At 35.8% G+C, this 25,989-nt stretch overlaps 1 protein-coding gene across 4 annotated transcripts in view; it reads left to right on the top strand.

Annotated features, from left to right (window-relative positions):
- SEMA3D (semaphorin 3D) overlaps positions 1-25,989 on the top strand; it is a 209,187-nt gene that overhangs the window by 135,433 nt on the left and 47,765 nt on the right. For all 4 annotated transcript variants that reach the window (XM_067746095.1, XM_067746094.1, XM_067746093.1 and 1 more), the window contains 2 exons: positions 2,415-2,543; positions 13,486-13,628. In XM_067746095.1, the coding sequence (XP_067602196.1) occupies positions 2,415-2,543; positions 13,486-13,628 (272 nt within the window). The remainder of the gene's footprint in view (positions 1-2,414; positions 2,544-13,485; positions 13,629-25,989) is intronic.

Genomic DNA, 25,989 nt, shown 5'->3' with positions numbered 1-25,989 from the left:
AGTTACATTTTAAATGAACTTCAGGTTGAATTCTTCTTAATACAAATGACACACACGCAGTTGTGCTATAATTCTACATGTAGCTGTCCCAGATTTTCTTATCTTTAGCGATGCCCCATTTGGTTCACTATGGCAGTTAAATTGAGCAATTCCTTGAACATAATATGTTACAAAATATGTTGAAGATGTGAGGGGGGGGATTAATAATAAGACGTAAGTGGATAAATGAATAAAACAAATAAATCAAACTGTAGAATGCAGATAAAAGAATGGTATAACACCTCTCACCCCAGTTTCACCATAACCTGATTACATTAATGGCAATGTGAAATTTTTGCTAGCACATTCAGTCTTCTCTTGCTTTGTATACATCTTAAATTCTCTTATGGGAGGACTGTCCTGTTTAAAGAAGGCAGTACTGTGTGGTCTGAAGTCTTTTCTGAGGAATGTCGGCATGACCTCTGAATTTCAACCATTATAAGGACTTCTTTTGTCTTGGTTTGGTTCATGACTTCAGTCTCTTTTTATTTAACTTGTCCATCAGATGTCTGAATAGACTATCAGAGTGACGCCCCATGACATTTTAATTTTCACTTAGCGAGAACTAATGCTCTTCCTTTGAAGTGGAAGTGTGTGTGTTTTTTGAAAATTATGTGACTAATGTTCAGTCATTATCCTCAGAAAATGAGATTGATGATTTGTGATTCTGATCTGTCAAGTGGGGTTGACACACCCTTAATAAAAAACAATAGATGTAGGTGTTGGTGACCCCTCGTAGGAACCCCTGAGTAATTTAAATACAAAGAAGACAGTTTTAAAGTCTGGATACACAGATCCAACTTTTATGTTGAAATACACCATTTTTTCTGGCAAAATGTTTGAATATTTGTAGTTTTATGTTTCAAATTGATGGTGTGTTTTTATTCTTACCAAACTTTTTTCATAATGTCTTTATTGATGTTGTTATTGTTATTCTTCTACTTTTTAAAACTTGCCCCACAATGAAATACTGCCTTCCACCATATATACTTAAGAGATGGAATCAGTACCATGTCTACATTTACTTTACATAACTGGATTTCTCTCTTTTTTTGGGGGGGGGGTGGTTTCTCTCTTTTATATGTATGTGTGTGTGTTTCCCCCTTTTGAAAGTCGACTATTGTCATGAGTATTTAGGTTGGTTGTCTCAGGTAGTTCAGGAAAAGTCTTATTTCAGTGGATGTAATCGGAGGATTTTGAAAGTATCTGAATCACTTATGCAAAGGCAGAATTTTCAAGATATGTTTCTGAGGAAAATTGAACTTTAGTGATAAAACAGTGTCTGTAGTTGTTCTTCTATTTAGGCATTTAAAAAATCTAAATGCTCTGTAGAGATTAGCTGTTTTTTAAATTTTAGTCTATTAAGTGTAACCCCAAGTAGTTGAATATAAAGATTTCTTGAAACAGAGGCTTAGCTCTCAAAGGGGTAATGCATGCTATTGTAGGGACCGTATTCTTTCTGCCTCAGGCCGCTCTGCCACTACATGCTAACCAGCATTAGGGAACATGGACCACCATTCCCCTCTTTTCCAACCCCCATCCTTTTCTCCCCCCTCCTCTCCCTTCTATCCTTTCTTCCTCTCCTCTCCCCCATCTTCCTCTCCTCCCCTTTCCCTTCTTCCTCATTTCTTTCCTCCCTCCTCCCCCTTCTCCACCTCTTTCTACCTCTCTCACCCCCTTTCTCCTCTTTTCTTCTCTTCTCTCTCTCTCCTTCTGTCTCTGGTAAACATGGATATTCACTTTACATAAATAACAGGACAGAGAAGTTTGGTATGCAGTAATGGCAACATCTTTCCTTTTTCAGAAATGCCTGTTTATCAGAGCTATTAGAGACATGATTAGCTACAAGGAATGCAACATGTTATAATTACAAAGTATGACTTCAGTGCTGAAAGCTCCCTTTCAGCAGAGGTTAGGCAAAGAAAAGTTGTCGTCACTGAGGTTGTGTCGGTTAAGTAAATACTAATTACACAATTCATTCCTCATTATGGCATTTACTTTCTAAATATTTTTTTTGCGTTATTACAAAGAGAGACTCCTAATTATGATATGTCCTTGAATTATTTGTGGGGAGAAGGGAAAGAAGAGGAACTTATTCATAACAGAAGCTAAATGCACGTGCAATTATTAATTCGGAAGACACCGGCCTTTTTTATATTCAAGTAGTAGTTAGCATCGGCTTACCAAAGTTCACTGAGTTATCTTTTCTTCAACTAAGCAGATTTTTCAAAATCTGAAGGGGAAATTTATGAAACGATATATTTCTGATGTTAAGCAATAGACATCATTGGTTTCATGCTGTGAAATTAGTCTATTGTCAGTAGTGTCTGCCGGTAAACTCTTAGAAGTCCTGAGTATTCGTTTCTCCCTTGCAGATGAGTACCTCTACTCGGGAACAGCTTCTGATTTCCTTGGCAAGGACACTGCATTCACGCGGTCCCTTGGGCCTACTCACGACCACCATTACATCAGAACTGATATTTCGGAGCACCACTGGCTCAATGGTTAGTGATTTTCACACTTTTGATCGTTTTGCCTTTGCTTTTGGGTAGATAAGAAACTCATGATTATTCATTCAGATGTGTTTTGGAAGTGATTTAGCTCAACATATAAAATACATTTGAAATAGTTCCTCAGTGCGTTCGACAAATCTCCAGAACCTACTGTGTATATAATAATAACAGTTGACATTTATTGTGTGTGTGTGCTATTGTCCTTGACATTGTTCCATGCGCTACTTGATTTTATAAAATATTCACAATGATGTAATATGAGAGATGTGTTATTATTATTATGTGCTTTTTTTTTTTTTTTTTTTTTTTTTTTTGCTGTACGCGTGCCTCTCACTGTTGTGGCCTCTCCCGTTGCGGAGCACAGGCTCTGGACATGCAGGCTTAGCGGCCGTGGCTCACGGGCCCAGCCGATCTGCGCGGCATGTGGGATCTTCCTGGACCTGGGCACGAACCCGCGTCCCCTGCATCGGCAGGCGGACTCTCAACCACTGCGCCACCAGGGAAGCCCTGTGCATTTTAAAGATGAATAAACTGAGGTAGAGAGAAGTGGAGTAATTTGGTCAAGGTCTTACAACTTGTCAGTTGCAGAGCTGGGATTCAAGTTGGCAATCTTTCTCCTGCTATCTGTTTTGTAATGACTAAGCCAAATGCTGTCTGTGAGCATAACAGAAAGGGGTTATTGTAATGCTAACTTCTTTTATTTAAAAAATAATTTCTATTTTGGTTAAAACATGTCCCTCCAAAAATTTAAGCATATTGATATTGACATGAGTTTGTCTGATTACTTTTGTGTTTAGCGGTCATACAGTATTCCGAATTTTCAACAACAAAAAGACTTCCTAAATGAATTTATTTAATGGAAGGAATAGTGAAAGCCTTTTTTTTTTTTATTTTGCCCCACTGCTTTACAACAGGTCAGGTTTTATCATGATTTTTTAAAGTTTTCTGATTAACATAGGAATTTATTTCACCGCATGGCACACAGCATTTCTCATTCCCGCTATAAATATTGGGTTTTAGTGGAGGAGGCCTGGGTAGAGATTTCCTAGGGGCTATCTCTGTATCTCTCAGTATCATTCAAGCAGTGACAACATAAACAAAAGGGAAAAACACTTCTAAAACATTTCTTTAGTCAAAACCTCCAGATCCATTTGTTTACACAACAGTGTGATCTCTGTTGACCAAAAGAGAACCCTATTAACAGAGTAAACAAATTTAGAATATCCCCAACTAAGTGATTACTGTTCACTTCTTAACACTTGTGCAAGGCAGGCTGATCTTGTGAATATTGTGAAGGTTTCGTGGGAATTACTTGGTTTGAGAGTGACTCCATAGATTTTACCAGTAGAAAAGCTCAGTTATCTGTTTAGGTAACAAGATATTATGGATTTATTTTATTTTTTTTAAAGAGTTTGCTGTTTTGAAGAATGTTCACTCTTCTTTCTTAATTAATTTATTATTTATTTATTTATTTTGGCTGCATTGGGTCTTCGTTGCTGTGCGCGGGCGTCCTCTCGTTGCGGTGAGCGGGGGCTACTCTTCGTCGTGGTGCGCGGGCTTCTCACTGTGGTGGCTTCTCTTGCCGCGAAGCATGGGCTCTAGGTGCACGAACTGCAGTAGTTGTGGCTCACGGGCTCTAGAGTGCAGGCTCAGTAGTTGTGGCGCACGGGCTTAGCTGCTCCGCGGCACGTGGGATCTTCCTGGACCAGCGCTCGAACCTGTGTCCCCTGCGTTGGCAGGCAGATTTTTAGCCACTGTGCCACCAGGGAAGTCCTGATATTATGGCTTTAAAATGAAGTATAGATTGCATTTCCCAGGCTTGGGATGGCAAACATCATCATGTTGCCACTGCTTTAAGAGATTAGTCTATTTTTTCCTTACCTGTGACATGTCCAAAAGAAGTCAACAGTATTGCTAAAACAGTAAATGCGGGAAATATTTATTCAACTATTATTTGCCTAACATGCTGTTCTTAGTGCTGTGTGAAGAGAATTACAAAGTAAGAAACCTTTGCGCTGGTTTAGCATTCTCTTAATAAACAACTTTTAAGGGCCTGTGGCATACTGAATGCTCTTCTGTCCACTGGGCCTGCTGAGATTATACGGGAGGGTCACTGACCTCATGGATGATAAATGCCTGGAGCATAGGAGGAGAGTGGGTGATGGAGCCAGAAAGCTGTAAATATTTTCCTGAAACTACTGTGAAGTCATCTATTATTTAATTCTTTATTTTTATTTTATTGAGGTATAATTGATTTACAGTGTTGTGTTAATTTCTGCTGCATAGCAAAATGACTCAGTTATTTTATATATATATATATATATATATATTCTTTTTCATATTCTTTTCCATTACACTTTATCACAGGATATCGAATGTAGTTTCCTGTGCTATACAGTAGGACCTTGTCATTTATCCATCCTATATACACTGGTTTGCATCTGCTGATCCCAAACTCCCAGTCCTTTTCTCCCCCATCTCTCCTCCGTCGTGGCAACCAGGGGTCTGTTCTCTATGTCTTGGAGTCTATTTCTGTTTCATGGGTATGTTCATTTGTGTCATACTTTAGATTCCACATATAAGTGATATCATATGGTATTTGTCTTTCTCTTTCTGACTTACTTCGCTTAGTATGATAATCTCTATGGTCCATCCACCTTGCTGCAAATGACATTATTTCATTCTTTTTTATGGCTAATATTCCATTGTATATATTTACCATGTCTTCTTTAGCCATTCATCTGTTAATGTATTTAATTCTTTTTTGTGTGTCTTTTTTCGTAAGGGATAATTGACATATAACATTGTATTAGTTTCAGGTGTACAACATGATTTGATACTTGTATATATTGCAAAATGCTCACCACAATAAGTCTAGTTAACTTCCATCACCACATATAGTCATAGAATTCTTTTCTTGTGATGAGAACTTTTAAGATCTACTCTCTTAGCAACTTTCAAATATTCAATACACCGTTATTAATTATAGTCACCATGATGTACATTACATCCCCAGCACTTATTTATTTTGTAACTTGAAATTTGTACCTTTTGGACCCCCCTTCACCAATTCCCTAATTTTAACCAGAAAATTAGATCTTTGTTGTTTATAGAGGTAACTGATAATAGCAGGAAGGGAAAACTAAAGGAGAAGGAGGACAGAGAGAGAAGGGGCCATTGCACCAAAAACAGGAAAATGAGGGTGGGACAGGAACAAAGGTAGTGGCAGTAGAGGTGGACATGAGAATATACAGCAACAAGTAATGGAAAGAGAAGATATCTGTTTGGGAATAGAAGAGTCCCAGGATATGAGGAAAAATTCAAGAGAAGATTTTGGGTACTGGGAAAACTTTGCAATGAAAGAAGTCAGTAGAAAGGAAGAAACTGAAGGAGGGAGGCAGGATATACAGTAGAGGTCTCAGTGGATTGAATGCAGGCAAATGATTAAGAATTAGGAGACCTATTATTTATGGTTGTAGGACATTTAAGGCAGATTGCTTAGTGGTTAATAACCAGAGGGACCATATAACCTGGTCTGCCCTGGACATTTCCAGTTTACCTTTGCTGTTCTTTAACTCTCTGAAGTGTCCCAATTTAGACAAAAATTACAGCTCTTTTTTGTGGAACTTAATTACCTAAGTTTAAATCCTGACTCTCACTTATTTGTGACCTTGGTCAAACCTTTCTGTGCATTTAAATTCTTTGTCTAAAAACTTGGCATAATAATAGTATCTGTTCCCAGGGTGTTACAAGAATTAAATCTTATAGGGGAGTCTGATGGAAGGCAATTGTAAAAGCAATTCAGTGTCAATATTATCATCACCATCATTATTGTTATTCCTGAAGGTGAGAGAGGTAGCACGGTGGGACTAAAGCTCCGGATGCTCTGATTCTCTGATATCTACTTAGCATTTTTAAGTACAGACCACCTTTTCCTTCTCTCTCTCTACATTTCATAATTCTGTGAGTTCATCCATTCTAATAGTTTTCTGTGTTCTTGTTTCCTAAAACTGTATTTCCAACCTTTTCCTGTAACTAAGTGACCTTAAAAATATTTATTTCTATGTCTTACATTGTCATCTCAGATTAAACAAAAGGAACTAGTTGCTTAATATGGGAGTAAAGATATCTAAGCCTAGGCCTTGATTGTACTACTAAAGTGCTTTGAGATTTATACAAGTTGTCTAGTGATCTTTTGCTTTAGTTTCTTCAAATAGATATATAAATATAGATATATAAAAGACTAATTGGATCTAAAATCCTGTGAGTCTAACTCAAAATTATCTTGTTTCCCCTTTCTAACCTGCCCTTCAATACCTGTTTCCTGATTTTTATCTATCTTAAGTTTCTTAACTTCATCCACTCAGTTACCTTGAAGTTATCTTTAATTTCTTCCTCTCCTTTATCTCCCTTTATCTAATCTGTCACAAAGAGCCTTTATTTCCTTCAGAATATCTGTTGACCTTGTTCTTTCTATGGCCACTATCTTTCTTTAGGTCTCCATCACCTTGTCTCTGGTTTACTGCTACAATTTTATTATTTGTTAACTCATTTCCCTATGTCTGGTCTCTTCTGCTTCAAATTTATTTTATATAGCATCCTTCCTAGTCACTGTATTAGGCACTTTTAAAGTATTATCTTATTTAGTGGTATAATTTTGAGAGAATTACTATTTCCACTTAATAGTTGGGGATAGATTAGAAGTCAGATAAATAGTCCCTGGTTAAACAGTTATTGGAAGTGAGATTGAAACTCAGGTATGTCTCTCTAGCTCTACACACTTTATTCTTCTCATTGTATGATATAGTCCATCAACCTAAATCCTGTTAATGTGATTACCCATCCTCTGCTCTTGCAGCCTCACTACAAATAGGGTCCACATCATGATGCCATTTTGGGCAACAGCAAACTGAGGATGTGGGTCTGCATATGGAGACCGCGGCAGACAGAGAAAGTGTGGTTAGGCAATCAATGTGGAAGACCTAGCCAGTCAGCTGTAGTCGTTATTGCGAACATTTGCTGAGGGATGGGCTGGCCAGAATCAGAATAGCATGATGCTTCAGGAGGCCCAGTCAGTCAGGAGCTTCTTGGTCCATGGAAACTAGGGCAAAGCAAGGGAGAAATAATAGAAACTACATGAGATTGTTATGAGGAAGTACCCCACATGCTAAGGGAAAAGATTGGCTTTTGGGGGGAGCGTTTCTCTTCTCCATTCTGAGAAGTGGCCATTTTCCAGATATAGTCAGCCTAGGGTCCAAAGATAGAGGTCAAATAGGTCATCTGGCTAGTGTCAGGAATGTGGGGAGACAAAAAGCAGTGATTGCTAAAGGAACTGTGGTGATTTGGGGAATATTAGACATTATCTTATTCAACCTTACATTCCACAAATTGAGACTCAGTATGAAGAAGGGACATGTTCAGGTCTCCTAACTGCCAGACCCATCCTTCCATTACAATACCAAACTTCTGACGAGAGTATCATATCATGTCTCCTGCATCTGGGAGCTTGACTGCCATTTTAGTGGTAGTTATGGGGGTAAAGGCTCTGTTTCTTCCTTAAACTGGACCTGACACAGCACAGTAGCTGATGCAGCCTACTTGCTCTAAAGCTGCACTATCCATTGTGGTAGACACTAGCCACATGTGGCTATTTAAATTTAAATTAAGAAAAATGAAATAAACTTAAAATTTGGTTTCTTAGTCACACTAATTATATTTCAAGTGCTCAAAAGCCACATAGTCTAGAGGCTATTGGACAGCACAGATATAAAACATTTCCATCTTCACAGAAATTTCTATTGGACAGCACTGGTTGGAAGTGTACTTTTTATTAATTATGTACAATAGCATAATCACGCAGTATAATACATATCACAGTGCAATCCACAATCACATAACGCAACAGATGTAAATTTTCTTTACTGTACCATGTAGATGTGAAGCTCACTCCTGGATTTTGTACAGTTATTGCCAGGTTGAAACAACTGACAGATACTTGATATTTCAAATAATGGGGTCAATGTCTAATTAATTTCTCCTATACATAGTATTCCATCATTGTATTATTTATTTCTGGTTAGACAGTTTGAGAATTTTTTTCTGTTAAATTTTGCTTTCTGTACTTTGATTTTTAGTTAAAACCCCTACTTTTACATGTTTGTAATAAACTCTTGTAAACAGATATGTTTAGATTGAGTGGAATACAAAAATTAAATTAAATTTGCAGTTGAGTATTTAACTCTTAAGATGGCAGGTTTTAAATAATTAACCTTTTAAAAAATATGATTCTACATGAATCATTTTTATCACTGAACCGCTTAGGCAGTTTAAAATCTTTGATGCTTGTGTGTATGCCCTATTTTGTTCTTTGCCCTGTCTGGATTTAACCAGTGAGATCAGCTAATCTCTTCAGTTACCAGTCCTAGGATCCTTGTCAGACTTTCTGTGGGACTTTGTCTAATCCAGTGCCAAAAGACATAGAAGTATGAATCTTGATTTCTTCTTTGAGAAATTAACCCACCTATTAAATACCTCACCAGGAGAGAGAAAAATTGCAGAGATGAAGTCTGATGGCAGTTTTAGACGAAGACTTAGATAGTTCCACACTTTTCTTTAACAGCTTAATCGTAGAACATAGCAGGAAATGGGAATACAGATAGATCTCAGAGCGGTTACTCAAACACAGTTGAGCTTTTATGAGAATTTGGGGATAAAACTAAGAAGTATGACCATTTGGAAAATGAAAACAAGTAATGATGCCTCAGATGCATATGTTTTTGTTTTCTTTCCTGGAGTAGATGAGAACTTTTGTTTCAAATTTTCATTTCTAACATGTGGAGGCAGTTTTCATTTGAAGTTTCTCTTGGAGTACTGTTGTCTATAAATTCTTCTTCCACAGAGAAGGATAACATTTTTCAAAAGTGGTAGGAAAAAGATATTACAAGAAGAAATAAAGGAAAGTAAGGAACTCACTATGTATTAAGTCATGGTGTAGGTGTGCTCATCTGGGTGAAAAGAGGTTCTTAAGCAGAAATGAAAGTGATGTGCATTTCAGGCCATGAGGATTTATGCCATTTTCATTTGGCAGTGTCTCCTGGTTTCATGCTAAAAGTTCATTTGTGAAAATGCACGATTTCAAACTCCATCCCTATTAAGGCGTGTGTTTCAAATGCCACAGGGGAAAAATGTGCTATAAATAAAGCCCAGGTGTCCCTTGGTATGATTTTAAATTACTTAATTCAACTGTGCATGTCATATACTGATGAAATGATATCTATTTTTACACAAACTTGGCAGCAAGTCAAAAAGGAGTTTCTACCATAAAATACTAACATCAGTGTTCTAAGACACAGGACCACAGTTGAGTCTGGAAGAAAGAAAACTCTCTATTCTTGAAACAAGTATTTATTTTTAACTCAAAGTTACTTATTATTTAAATCACAGAATAGAGTACTATGGGATACAAAATTACTTATTATTTAAATCACAGAATAGAGTACTATGGGACACTCTTTTTTTTCATAATTAGATTCCTTCACATAATAAATATGTGGCTTAAACACTTCTACCATTTAATTCTCTTACAGTACTCCAGAATAATTTCCTTATAGTACTTGAAAAAGAACCAACATTTAAAAAAGAGTCCAGTAAAACCAACAGTCACTGAATAAACACAAGAACATCTATGTTATGTATTAGTTGAAAGTGAAAAGAAATGTAACTTGGAAACGTATTCTATTTTGCCCCACTGATATTATAATGAAATTCCTGGAATGGGGACTGGTGTCATACTCTAACTTTTGACCATTTCAAATGGCAGTACCTGGCAACAACACCTGGATAATGTTTCACGTAGCCAAAGTGGGGCTGTTCTGTGTATTTCTACAACAGACTGTGTATTACCGTATTTATTGTTTAACTTTTAGGCCGAGTACATTCTGCTGTGTTGTAGAGCTATGTTTCTCTTGTCGAACTCTGCAAATGAGAGACCACCAATCAGTTCACGGAACTGCTTCTCCTATCGGTGTGTCTGAGAAAACCTTTACAAGCAAGTCTCTCCCTCACACTGGAATCCTTTTTACCTGTAATGATTTTCTGTTTCAAATAACTGAGATCTTATTTTCTCTCTGGGGAGAGAAGACTGCAAATTTTGTACCACTATGTTATTTTTAATAAATTCAACTTAATCACGAAGTAGTTCTGATACTAAAATTACAAGGGTCATCGTGCTCTGTGGATAACTTATACTTAGGTTATATTTAAGTGCTGTGATAAATTCTACTTGTGTCATCCCCATTTTAAGCTCATATATTTGTTAAGATAAAACAAGGCAATCATATTCCTGTAATTTCTGTATAGTTTCAGTTTTATCCCTTTTTTGTCCCACTCTAATTATGAAGAATTTGTATTTATTATCAGTCTTCGCTCCTCCTGTCCATACACACATCTGCACTACTGACCTAGCGTTAATGAGTCTTGTCTATGTCCTTTTCCCGTATACGAAATGGTAATCTACGGCAGTGACTCTTAAACTCAGATTCTTGTAAGAATCACCTATAAGGTTTTATTTCTTTATTTTTATTTATATATTTTAAAAATTCACATGCTAGTGCCACTGGAGATTTGCATCCAGGTCAATGGCATTGAATTCAGGCATCTGTAAATTCAAAAAACGTGCTATAGATTATTATTAATGCCTGATCTGTGTCGGTGGGAACCCACAGTTGTCTCTTTCTCTACTCATTGTTGGCAATCTCCTTTCAAGTCATTGGAAACATCAAGACTGGGCCTTCTTCTTAGCCATATCTTGGCCATATGTTAATATTTTCTTAATCCAGATTGTAATTGGTTTGAAGCGAAGAGTCCGTTCTTACTCACTTTTGTATTCTTTATCCTAGCAGTTTTTCTTGTTGTAAGTGCCCTGAATATAGTAGTAATTAGATATATTCTTTGTTTTCATGAATTTGCTAAAATCCTAATGCTACATTTGTAGGAAATTTTATTTCCACAGAGAGTTTTTTTTTTTTTTTAAGAAAACATGATATATTTAAGTCAAAAATTAGAAGTGTTAATTTGTGACTACAAAAGAATTTTAACCTTGCTCAGGGATTCAAAACTAAGTGATGTATAAACAATTTAAAAGAGGGGCTGGAGGGAAAAACAAAAACAAAAAGCCTTGAGTGGAATTGTTAATAGACCTTGCTAATTTAAGATTAATTAGAAAAGAAATTCTTTTAAATCCTGTATGATTTTCTAAAATTTAATTTTTATGTAATTTAGGACCATATCAAAATGAGATTATTGAGGGCATAAAAATCCACTGGAGTTCTAAGTTCCAGAGAAATAACAGGGAAGTAATAAAGAACAAAAAGGAAAAAGATCATACACATATTTCCTGCCTCTCTTTTCCTCTTAAGGTTTCCCATTTAAGCAGAGAATAGACTGGATGAGAGACCCAGGGTTGACCCAGAGAGGCTGGGATGATAAAGACTGAACTACTCATCACTTGGAATCAAACATTAACTTTTCTCTATTGAAGAGTCTATTGTGAAGTCTTGTTTACTGGGCTACTGACCAACTGTTCTACATTTGCAGGGGAATAGTTGTCAGTACTCCTGGAGTATCCGGCAATCGGGGCCTTGGTCAAAACTCTAGAGAAGGCAATGTTAATTTTTTTTCACCTCCTACTTATTATATTTATTTATTTTGGGGGAAACTTTTTGTCCTCTCTTGTTTCCTGCTTCTGCTTCCTAAAGAGTGCTCTTTGCTTTCTTTCAGGCATCTTGTATTTTCTACTTAATTGAAGTCCTCCATTCCTCGATAACCACTCTTTGTCTTCTTTGCTTTAATCAAAATGATTGTTTCTGAACTAGTATCTCCCAATTACAAATCTGTTACCTGATTAACTCCCAGTTATATAAAACCAAGACTTAAAAGGTCCAGTACTTTTTAAACAAGGCATTAGTAACCCAAATTGACTTGTCATTGATGCAGTGCAAAGGAGTTAATTGTATTGCCATTATTTTTTCATTTGATTTGTATCGTGGACATCTTCCCATGACAGTACATTTAGAACTATTTCATTTTTAATAACTACATGTTATTGTAACAATTGTATGGATGTGCTCAATTTTCCATCATTCTCTTGTTTGTGGTCCTAATGATAATTATTATTATCATCCCAGACATCCTTTTAATAATGAATAACATTTATTAAACCCTTATTATGTGTCACGCACTACCAGATAGTAAGCGCATTACATATATCAATTCACTTGATTATCATATCAGTTACCCTACTAGGTAGATGATATTGGTAGCCTCATATTAGGTATGAGAAAATTGAGGCATAGAGAAGATAAACAATTTGCCCAAAGTCACTTTTCCAGTAAGCGGCAGAAACAGGATATCAAGTTGGAAAGAGTGTCTTCAGAGCCAACACTGGACTTGACCCAAGCATTACTGGTTCTTTCAATTTTTTTTGGCAGTTACACAAAGTGCAACAAATAACATCATAATATATCAAAATTTGGGATATGTTTATAGTTTTTCCTAAGTTCTTCATAATGGACATTTTGGTTTAGAAGCAGTGACTGCAATCATAAAAAAGGAAAATATAAAATCATAGAATCTCCAGGTTTGAAAGAAGGACTTTTCTATGTAATTTAGTTGAATTGAAACAATTGTGAATCTCAGCCAGTTGTGTTCTCACCTGATGTCCAGAGTCCTAAAGAACTTGTTCAGGACCTCTTTGGCCTAATACATGTTCCTGCTTTGTGTCATGTTTACTTGTGTATATGTCTCATTTCCCACATTTCATTCATGTGTTTATTTCTAATTCTGCTGCTAATTGTTTTACATACAAAAGACACCAGTACTATTGTGGCTGAATTATTTCAGTATTTTAATGTATAGCTTCTTTTCTTCCAAACAGGAGCAAAATTTATTGGAACTTTCCCCATCCCAGACACCTATAATCCAGATGATGATAAAATATATTTCTTCTTTCGTGAATCATCTCAAGAAGGGAGTACTTCTGATAAGACCATCCTTTCTCGAGTTGGAAGAGTTTGTAAGGCAAGATATATTTATTCCACTTAAGGCATATGTGTATGTGTATGAATAATTAACCATGTAATGTTGAAGTTAATTCCATTATTCATAAATGGTAGAATACATTCATATTATCTTACATGTATAATTTTTGAGATCCAAAAGTAAAAAGAAAAAAGAAGGATGCAAAATTTTCCAATATTACACATTATTTTTTCCAGTCCCTGAGCTATTCCCCAGGTTTGAGGTAGATCTCTTGGGCAGCGTGCTCCTTTTATTGGTGGGCTTTCTGTTTGCCAGTTATTACTGTTCCCAGTAAGATCCCTACATTGTCCTGATCCATGGAAGTTAAAATGTTTTGTACATTAAATAATTTTATTTTGAAATGCAAAGTAACTTCGCATACTCACTAGAGTTCCTTAACACTAACAAAATCATATCCCATATTTTTATCAAAACACATCACATGTAAAATTAGGTATCTTTACGTGAATCAAATAAGTTGAAAATGCAGTTATATAGTCTTATTATTAAAATACTTTCTAGAGCATTAACCTAGATTAGGTTCTGAGAGAAAAATGGGATAGGAAGGAAAGAAAACAATCCAAAAGGCAAAACATTTATCTTGAAGAACACTGAAATTTGCTTTTTAATATTGCCATTTTGTGTAAATTACAGGAAAACAGCAACTCTACGAAACACTCCCATTTTGTGCTATCAAAGTTCTCATTTGAGTGAATACAAGCTTTATAGAATAAAAATGCTACTGGAATCATACTTTTCAGTATATTCTTTTGTTAGTTGGATTTATCTTCACTGAAATCACTTCTCTTAAATGGCCAGACACCTGCAGCATTAACTCAGTTATTAAGAGGAAGAGCTGTTAACTTAATAAATACTCTCAGCGGGAAGCTTTCTTTGGTCTTGTACAAACTTTTCATTTTCTTCCATCTGAGCCTATCACTTTTTTTTCTCAGTCTGTGCCCTCAGGCTTTTGAACACTTCCAGGGACAGAAATATAAACCGTCATTGCGCTTAAGAGTGCTAATGATAACATGGCTTTTGAATGAGACCAAACTTGTGAGCGCAGATCATTCTTTACCTAGTGTCCTAGCCAGTAATGCCGTCCCCCACTGATCCCTTCACCCCCAGGGGACAGATTCTCTAAAAAGCATCCTCATTCTTTCAGAGTCTAAGAATTCACAGTCATTTCTCTTGAAGCCTCTTGCCGAGAGATGAATGGCCATTGCTTGGAGTAGTCGTAGCGTGTGAGTGTACTGAAGCATGCCTTAGAACAACAGTACCCCAGCCGGAAAGCTGTGCTGTGGATGGACATCATTTGTATAAATGAATCACGTTAAGTATGTCATAAGAGATTTACAATCAATTAAATGTATTTTAAGAGTCACTCTGTGATGAGCACATGTATAACAAGTGTGGGTTTTGTGAAGCAGTTCAATACTTATTTCTTGATAGGTCAAATCCATTTGATAGAAATTCATTTATAACAAAGTAATGTTTTTACACTCACACTAAATATACTGAGAGTTAATTTTAGAGGTGGAGAAACATATTAAAGAAAAATTTAGCTGTCCCATTTATAAATTTGTATCATAAAAATATAATCTAGACTTTAAGTATCAGCCATGGGATATTTTATTTATGAACAAACTCCTATAGAACTGAAAAGACAGAGAGGATTGTAGTATATAAGTCTTCCCACCACAAAAAAACTCTGAGGCCACCCAGCAAGATTTTGTCATGCTATTGTGTTTGGATAAAAAGCTAACAAATTGTGATATCAAATAAGGACTTGTGATGGATGAATTTCCTTAAAAAAAAAGAGAGATAATAGAGGTTCTTCTTAAATTGATGTATCTCTTTACTCAATCCCTGTCTTCAATTAACACCCTCTTCAGCATTTCCCACTACGATATGATCCACTGGTCAGTGTTTACAATATTTGGTTCTAAACGCATCTTTGTAATTTCTTAATTGCCTCCCACCCTGCCCAAGTTACTAACTTTATTTATTAATTTAGGATTAAAGTGCGGTAAAAAGTGAGCACTCATAAGTGGAGATTTCACTGTCAAGATTAAAAATGACTTGAAGTCTTTTAAAAAAGAATGTCCTGCAAAACAATAACAAGCTTAAATTAAAAAATAGCTTTTCAGCATCATTGTTGCTGTTATACATTATTTTCACATAAAAAATGTTCTTGTGACATTTGGGGGAACATATTTATGCCTCTCTGTTTCATTTTTTTTTTATCCCATGAGGTTATTATAATATTGTTTTTCTGTTTTCAACAGGTAGTAATGTAATGTACGTCTATGCTGTGAAACAAAATTAAGTTCAATAGATATAAACAAAGCTAAGAAGGAAGAGAGCATGCTAGAGAGAGTTAAGAGTAACTGTGTACACTGTTCTGAATTTACAGAGCTTGTCAGTAACATGAGAGTCCTTTATACTATTTGTCCCACCATGATATTTCCACAGTACCTATTTATTTGGAAATATTAAGGTTTTGTTGTTCTGTTATTATTGTTTGTTTTCATTTTTACCTGATAACCTTCAGGCCAATGAAAAACTGTTGACAGTTTAAGAGCTCCCTATGTCTTCAGCTACTAAACTAAAGTAAAAGTTGTTTTACTGACCTGTCAAAGACATTACTGTTAGTCAGTAAGATATAGTGATTGGTGGGGAGGAGCTTTTGGAAATAAGCAAAAATTACACAAAATGAACAAAGAATTGTTTACAGGATAAGGGTGAATCTCTTCAATTTTGTAACCTATTCCTTCATTATTTTATCATTTCATTATTTCAACAAGAAAATATAAGTTCTGTGCAAAGTGCAGTAAGACTAGACACTGGGAAGTAAGTAAACCACTGTCCCTTTTCTTTAAAACCTTAGAGTGCAGTGAGGGTAATAGAGACATAAACAGATAATCACAATATAATGTGATCGAGGTCAGACTGAGAACTCTGTGCATTCAGTGAAGTTCAAAAATTGAGTCCTACAGAGGTAGGGAGACTACACCAAGGACAGGAAAGGAGGATAGGCATTTCAGGCAGCATTGTGACAAAGTATATTTTGTTTAAAGGACAGTGAAATCTTGTTGTCATTGGAACTCGAGGGGTAGTTGGGAGCAATGTTATTCCATAAATTCTGGTAAATTGGAAGATAAGCAGTATTATTTTCATGGTAAGGAGTTTCAGCTCTGTTGTGTAGACAATGAGAAATTATAAATGTTTTTAGGAAGAGAAGTGACTTGATAGGTGTTCAGCAATTAATTATTTCAAGAATATATCTGGACTGAGAAATATGCGTGACTGGGAGACCTTTTAGGTAGTTCCCTAAAGAAAGTAGGAATGAAGAGATACATATAAGTTCAAGAGATATTTCTAAGATAGAATGTATGTGTCAATTTCTAAAAGGTCCTTAATTTATTACCACTCTTTTATTAATTGCCCAGTGTAGACAAGTGCTGTCTAATATAGAATTTTCTGCAATGATGGGAATGTTCTGTATCTGTTCTCTACAGCATAGTAGCCATGTTGACATGTTAGTCTTGACTAGTATGACTAAGGAACTGAATTTTTGATGTTATTTAACTTTAATTAATTGTAATTTAAATAGCCTCGTGTGGCTAGTGGCTACATTATAAATATAGACTATCAAAACATTCATTTACTTAACACATCTATTGGTAACTAACCCTGTACATGGCATTGCTAAGCAGTAGTCTTATAGAAGTTTTTTTAAAAAAAGACATCATACTTGTCCTTACTGAGTTTACAACCTAGTGCATTATATATGCATTAAACAAGAAAGCACACAGATTAACATATAAGTGGAAGGTGTGATAACTGCTATAATGGAAAAATCACAGGGTCAGTTAGGAAGAATAGGTGGGCTTTAGATTGTATATGGAAGGTCTCTTTGAGAAAGTGACTTTTGAATCAGATGATAAAAATGATGAGGAAATTGCAGGGCAAAGGTGACAGGGATGGGGAAGAGTATTCCAGGCAGAAGGAAAAGCACATGTGAAATCTCAGAGGTGGGAAAAAGCACTTAAGGAATAAAAAAAGGTTTACTGTGACTGGAGCAAAACAAACAAATAGAAAATTAGCAGGATAGTGACTGTTTCCTTTTAAAACATGCACGAAAGTTCAACAGAAGTCTTATCTTTCCTGTTCATAATTAGGACTGATTAATAACTGCAGGTACTGATTCCACGATGTACATAAAAGGCTGCAACAACTTCCTGTCCTATTAGATCCTCCATGCATTTTAATTCTCCCTCACTCCTATTCCAAAGACCTTGATACTATCCCTGTAGACAAAAGACTCCTATACTGTTAGTAACTGTGCTTTCCAGAAGATATGGCAGAAATTAGGAAAATGCACAAAGAGATACATTCTGATACTTAAGAAACACCAGAAAAAGTTTATAGGCATAGATTTTATATTTGAACATATTGAACTTGATGTAGTTCTGGGTTATGCTGTCATAATAACCAGTTAAAAATATAAACCTGAGACTCAATAGGGTCTAGACTCAGGAATGTAGAAATCACCAGTGTATTGGTAGTTCTTGAAGTCATGGAAATGTCTGAAATTGCCCAGGAAGATTTGTAGTACAAGATCAAACAGCAAGGACAGGATCCTGAGGGACAATGACGTTTAAGAAAAAGCAGAGGAAAATGTCCACAAAGGCAATTGAGAAGAAATAATTTGATAGCAGGTAGAGAACTGGACGAGACTACTGTCACAAGTCAGGGATAAAAACGGTTTCAAGAAGAAGGCAGTTATCAGTAATGTCACACACCAAAAGGAAGTCAGGTAAGATTATGACTAAAAGTCACATATTAGTTTTGGCAGTAAGGATATAATCAATAACTTTTGCCCAAATGATATGAATGTTAACTTGAAGTCAAATCTAGACTTACATCTCTGCTTTACTTTTTTTTTTTTTAACCTCTTAATTGGAGTATAATTGCTTTACAATGGTGTGTTAGTTTCTGCTTTATAACAAAGTGAATCAGCTATACATATACATATATCCCCATATCTCCTCCCTCTTGCATCTCCCTCCCTCCCACCTTCCCTATCCCACCCCTCTAGGTGGTCACAAATACCGAGCTGATCTCCCTATGCTATGCGGCGGCTTCCCCCAGCTATCTATTTTACATTTGGTAGTGTATATATGTCCATGCCACTCTCTCACTTTGTCCCAGCTTACCTTTCCCCCTCCCCATATCCTCAAGTCCATTCTCTAGTAGGTCTGCGTCTTTATTCCCGTCTTGCTCCTAGGCTCTTCATAACCATTTTTTTTTTTTTTTAGATTCCATATATATGTGCTAGCATACAGTATTTGTTTTTCTCTTTCTGACTTACTTCATTCTGTATGACAGACTCTAGGTCCATCCACCTCACTACAAATAACTCAATTTTGTCTCTTTTTATGGCTGAGTAATACTCCATTGTATATATGTGCCACATCTTCATTATTCATTCATCTGTCAGTGGACGCTTAGGTTGCTTCCATGTCCTGGCTATTGTAAATAGAGCTACAATGAACATTGTAGTACATGACTAGGATTAATCTCCAAAATCTACAAGCAGCTCATGCAGCTCAATATCAAAAAAACAAACAACCCAATCCAAAAATGGGGAGAAGTCCTAAATAGACATTTCTCCAAAGAAGATATACAGACTGCCAACAAACACATGAAAGGATGCTCAACATCACTAATCATTAGTGAAATGCAAATCAAAACTACAATGAGGTATCACCGCACACCGGTCAGAAAGGCCATCATCAAAAAGTCTACAAACAATAAATGCTGGAGAGGGTGTGGAGAAAAGGGAACCCTCTTGCACTGCTGGTGGGAATGTAAATTGATACAGCCACTATGGAGAACAGTATGGAGGTTCCTTAAAAAACTAAAAATACAACTACCATATGACCCAGGAATCCCACTACTGGGCATGTACCCTGAGAAAACCATAATTCAAAAAGAGACATGTATCTGCTTTACTTTTTTCTAGCTCACTTTCTTAACCTAGAAAATGAGGACACCCATCTCTTCTATGACTATTTTACCAGGCAAATGAAAGGCTTAAATGAGATCATATGAATTTGGATCTTGACAGATACAGAGGAAAGTACTGGAAAACAAGGGCTACTTAGATTTCTGTTTTCAAGCAGTTAACCATCTAAGAGATCGACGTGTGAATAATGTGAGTACATGATCATACCACCCTAAGTTACATGTCAAAAATCATGTACACACATATACACGTCATACATACACAGTTTTGGAGTCAGCTCAATTAACTGCTTAGGAGTGAAAGAGTGGTAGTATGTGTATATTTTGGGAGCTGGGGGGTGGTGAGAGGCAGGTTAGTTACCAAAGTTTACTGAGAAGAGATGGTATTTCATCAGTTTTAAAGGTTAAAATTATTATTATTACTTTGCTCTCATTTTTAGCAATATTTGTACTTTGAGGATAGAACTTATTTTTGGATAGAGTCAGAAGAATTTGGAGACATCTCTGGTGAAAATTATGTGAACAATTTGAACAATGCAAATTTTGGACAAGAGATAGGAACAGAGAGATTCACTAAATAGTAAAGAAACTGACCTAGAAGATAATTGACAGCCTCAGGATAATAAGTACCTTCATCCAAAGAATCTCTTTCAAACTCAGTGTGTTTATCATTACAAATGGGAGAACACATTTACTAATGAATTATTTTTTAGTAGTGTCACTACTTTCCCATCAAACAACTTCTTCAGTTTTCTCATTTTTAAAATAAGGTGCTTAGCCTAGAATGCTTTCTAAAGTCTTTGCCAGGCTCTATAATTCTTTGATTTGAACAGTCAATATTTTCAAGCACTGAATGGTGCACCGTACACCCTGGACTGCTCTCATAGATGGTAAATTACACAGGTCTTCGTGGAGAGGTAATAAATGCTGTCTGAAAGGGTAGGTGAAACAGCATGAAATAAACCCTCTGAAAAGATTTGTGTCTATTTATTTTGCAAGTTAGTCCTTTCTGATACTATTATTTATGATTGTGTGATGTTTATTACCATCTGTGTGTGTGTCTGTGTGTGTGTCTGTGTGTATTTCCTTTCAAAACCCACCCTGTAAGTTAATGTGTATAAATACCAGTCACTTCAGTGGGGCTTGCTTGCAGCTTTCTGCCTCAAGTTTGTTTTGCATTATTTTGGGATTCTGTTCATTTCTGGAAGCATTGTCCATTAGGTTACTTATGCTAGCCCACTCCGGATTACAGCTGCAGGTTATGCCAGTTCCCTTTTTGTTCTGCAGTATTTCCTTTTGTCCACGCCAGGAATTCAGTTTGGTTGCACCTTTCACATAACTTGCCTGGGGGTCTAATTAATAGCCCTTTGCTTTGATTCTACTTGCACTGTCTATTTTGATATATGATCCTATTTGGACAATTACTGCCTTTGAAGATTTGTGTTTTTAGGCTGATGACACGTTCCGTATTTATTGATTTCCCCCGAGTTGTGGTTTTTTTTTTGCTTACTTTCAGCTTGTTGCTTACAACCTAAATGAGAGATTTAGAGCCCACAAGTTACAGATGTGCTTTTGCTTCACTTCCATCTGTTTTCCTGTCAGAAATTCCTAGGCAAGGATTAATACTGTTGGCCGTAGCTTTTAACACTTTTTTTTTTAATTTAATGAACTCTGATCCTACCTGAAAAAGACCGCTGAATATGCCTAGATTTGCCTAAATTTAATCTGTTAAATCTTAGACACTGAATTCTTTAGCACAGTGTATTGCCCAAGTCCTGCATTTCTAATAATCTTTACAAGTTTTTGAAGTAGTTAGAAAAACATGTTCTCCATTTCGATTCTCCAGTGGCAAATCAAAAACAGTCATGTCTAAACACTAGAGTTCTTTTTAAGAAAAAAGTTTTTTTGCCTTGAAAGTCTATTCAGAAGTTATCCCTTAAAAACCACTGTGTGCAATACCTGCCGTACAAGTTTTTTGTTTGTCTTTTCTTCTCCCCTTTGAGATGTTTGAGTTTGCCTAGTTTTGTTTCTTCTACTGCTAAGGTATTTCAAGATTATTAATAGATAAGTAGAAGACTCGTTATTATTTTCCTTTTATGTTTTTATTTTTAGTGATCATAACTTTTTTGCATCTCAATGAAAGAATTAAATGAAATATTGTTATGACGTATTGCTGAAGAAGATTCATAGGCTGAAAAAGAAAGTACAACATAGTTCTCTCATTTGATGCAGTGGGTTTAACTTCACTATCTTTCATGAGTTCATTTAATGTATTAAAATATCCTCACTTAAGCTCTTCCTCTAACAGTGTATTTTTATATATATATATATATATATATATATGACTTTTATTTTAATATATATACATGTCCTCCTAATGAGCCTCCTGGGAATCTTATTCTGGGTTTGACTTTTTGTTTCTACCACATGATGATAATAGTTTCAAACTTCTAAATAGGCCATCCTGCATTTGGATTATCCTTATCATTATTATTGACTTATACAGCCCATATAGACCATCTGTATTAAGTTTACAGAGTTTCTAAATTCTGTCCCTAGAAATAACTCAGAGAAAATTGAGGCAGCCCAGAGAGAAGTACATTGAACAATTGCTCTGAAATGTCAGTTGCTGTGATCTTACTTCAGAATTTCCTGGTGCAAACGGGTCTTTAGGTGATTTGAAGATATATCTCAACACAAGATTATTTAAAACCTGGAAGGTACAGCAGTTATTCTAAATAACAAATCAGATAAAGAGTACGAATGATGTATAGAAATACAACAGGCATTAAATCAAAGACAGAAAAGTATTTAATTGCCCTAATCTTTTTTTAATTTGTAAAAAAGATCAGTAGAAAGCCTGTGTGTTTGTCTCATGTGATAGCTTCAGTTATGGAAAAACAAATGTTTTGTTTTGTGGTATTTGGATCACACTTCACAAGAAAGTGGGTAGTGTTAGTTCAAGATAAAATCTCTGAGATTAAATGTTATTGATGGGTAGAATGTGGGAGAGGGGTGCACAAACTTGCACAGATTATGGTTTCTAAAGTGCTTCAGGGAATTCCCTTCTCTTGTCTGCACAAAGATGCAGAAGAGCTCCATTAGGCAAAATAACTAAATTTTAAGCAAAAGAGAATTTGTAACCTCTGACTTCACCATCAAACCTTTTTTCTTTTTTTAAGTGCTTAAGGTGTACTTATTTATTTGAAAAGCCTGGTGTCCTTCAACTTAAACTAATTAATATGGCTACAAATTTCTGAACGCACATCTCTGTTTTAATAGAATATACCGTGTTCACAAATGTCTTAGAGGTTTCATTGATTTATAAAATGTTCATGATTTAAGAGCAGAGGAGCTAAATGTCAGTTATTACACTTTCCAAGAGCTTCTGTTTCTCAATATAAAGGTGAAAATGACAATATTTATAAAGTGCTGAGAGATCCTTGGAGAGGATGGTATATAGAGATAAAATCACATTTAACAGATGAACCCAGCATAGTGACCCGAAGGTCAAAAGATACACTCAATAAAAGTTCACGTGTTATAGCTTGTAGCTACTCTACATGTTTGTGTAAGATTTATAAGGACTTGAGTTTGCTATGACAGTAGAAGGAAAATGGAGTCACCATTAACCTGCCTCCTGACTGATCGCCCCATTAGGAGATAGCAGGATTAGAAGATCACAGTATTTCATAATATGCAGCCATCACCCAATCCAATGATTCAGAGTTAACTATGCTTTAAAGCTGCACAGAGATTGTAACTTGTGTTTGTCTTTCATTTTTTAAATTTTCTGTTTTCATTAATCACTTAAAAATTAAGAAATATTGCAAACATATAAAAAGCTGTAAAGAATGGGGAAACAGGCAACCTCTGCACTCACCACCCAGATTGCACACGTGGTCGGGCTTGTTTACATTTAATTTCTTTGCTACTTTCATCTGCATCTTTGTGTAGAGGATGGCGAGGCTTTTGGCAATCTGACCACAAAGAAGCTGTGATAAATGGAGTGGAGACACACAGAAGTGACCAGTGACTAAAAGCTGCTGATTTTGACATCTCAATAATAAATCTATAGTGTTAGACAGTTGTGTTCTTTAGAATTTCACAAAAATAAGCAAGGAGGTGAGAGTTGAGTACAAAAGTGGTTACTTCCCTTTCAGCCCTCTTCTGGGCTTAAAGTTCTCAGGGGGGGATTTTGTGGATTTGCCAACAAATCCAGGGACTGAGAGCTGGTCCACAAAGTCAGTCAACTGACACTTCCCTGCAGGAGAAATACAACTCCTTGTGAATTGAACTTTGCCATCCCAGGTCATGCTTCTGGATGTCTGTAAGAGTTACTATCCAGTCATTAAATGCTTATAATCCATTCCTGAGAGCTATTATCCCAGAAACTATACTTGTTTTCCCGTTGATAGCAGGTGGCTTTCATCTTTGACCTGGATTTTTGTGCTTGTTTTTTATCTTTTTATTCCTTGAGAGGCCATGCACAGCAGCTAGATGGGTAGGAGAGAGCATTTAAAGATTCTTTTGTTCAAAGGATTGCAATTTTCCGTTTGTCAGGTTGAAAAAAATATGCAGGTACAGTATAAACCTCTTTTTGGCAAATTTGGAGCTAATAGAATAGAGTTTTTTCATGGTTTGTCTTAAATATGGTGATAATTGCAAATAGAAAGAGGGACGGTGTTTGAAAATGAGCCATTTCTTGTCACTTTTATCTAATAATGTGTTGAAAAGAGAATGTGATTGCTCGTTTTTATGATGAAGTAATAATATGTACAATTGTTAAAGGGATGTTATGGAGCAAATATTTGATATTATCTGTTTATTCACTTAGCAAAGTAATTTGAATAACTGCTCTGTGCTAGGGGTAAAGCAGTAAACCAAACATGGTCCCTGGTATTATATTCATGATAGTTGATATACTTCTTCATGCATATTGAATCAACACTATTTTGTAGTATTTATTACTGAATCAAAATATACAAATATAAGCGATGAAAATTTTATAAATACTATAAATATGTAAGAAGATGCCTTAAAATAGGCTTTAGAGTTCTGCTTAGTACAACTAGGGCTCTGCTAAAATAAAAACATACAGAGGCTAGGTGTGATAATTTAAAAAGATATAAGTCAAGGGTCAGGAGAAAGATGAGGAGATAAGTTATCGTCTATTTTTAAATTTATTTAAAAATCTCTTTCTTTTGAATAATGCCAGATAACACATTTTGTCACTGGGATCCTTCTGTACATTAACATAGAATTCATTATTACATTAGGAGGAAGCATCAGTATTAACATCTGGATTTATATTTATTAACTGATCTGAGGATATTAGCAGTAGAAATAAAAGTCACGTGTAGGGTTTCCCTGGTGGCGCAGTGGTTGAGAGTCCACCTGCCGATGCAGGGGACGCGGGTTCGTGCCCCAGTCCGGGAAGATCCCACATGCCGCGGAGCAGCTGGGCCCGTGAGCCATGGCCGCTGAGCCTGTGCGTCCGGAGCCTGTGCTCCGCAACGGGAGAGGCCACAACAGTGAGAGGCCTGCATACCGAAAAAAAAAAAAAAAAAAAGTCATGTGCAGAAAAGTCTGCCTTTGCATTTGCAGACATAGGAAATCATTTAATAGCTAGCTGAAATATTATTTTTATTATTGAGCAATGGTAAATAATAGAGGCACCATATACAAAATATAAATTTAAGAGCAGTTACAGACATGTTTGTTTCTAAAGCGTTATTATATAAAATATATATTCATTTTCTTCACTTCTTTGCTAATTACTGAATCTTTTAGTAATTCTTTTAGTAATTCTTGTGTACTAAATTACATGCAGACACTTTGGCCTGGTATCAAGCCCTTCCTTGATCTTACCCCAGTTTACTTTCGTAACATTTTCCTCTATTTCAATTTATCCCAGTCTTAGTCTAAACCAAATTTGTCCTGGTTCTCCATACATGTTCTGAATTGTTTCACCAGCTGTTCTTTCCCTCGTCTGTCCAGCATCTAGAATGTTTCCTGAACCAATTTCTGCATGTGTGAATCCACCTGTAATTTTAGAGAGTATTAAACCTTGTAGGTCTGTCCTCATTTTCCCAACAAAGAAATTTCAGAGAAAACTCAGTTTATTGGGCATTTATCTATACTTTTATCTATATTTTTCTAAAGAGTTTTGTCAATTTTATTTTGCATTTTTAGCTATTCATGAATTATTAAATATGATCTTAATAAGTACCTGACAAGCAGGATGTTAGTGGCATATCTGAAGCAGATTCTGCATAAAAGGAATAAGAGAATGCATTTTCTGCTAAGAATTAAAAACTATTAGAAA

This window comes from Pseudorca crassidens, chromosome 8, assembly GCF_039906515.1.
Source record: "Pseudorca crassidens isolate mPseCra1 chromosome 8, mPseCra1.hap1, whole genome shotgun sequence".
NCBI lineage: Eukaryota > Metazoa > Chordata > Mammalia > Artiodactyla > Delphinidae > Pseudorca > Pseudorca crassidens.
This window is presented reverse-complemented; position numbering and strand designations above follow the sequence as displayed.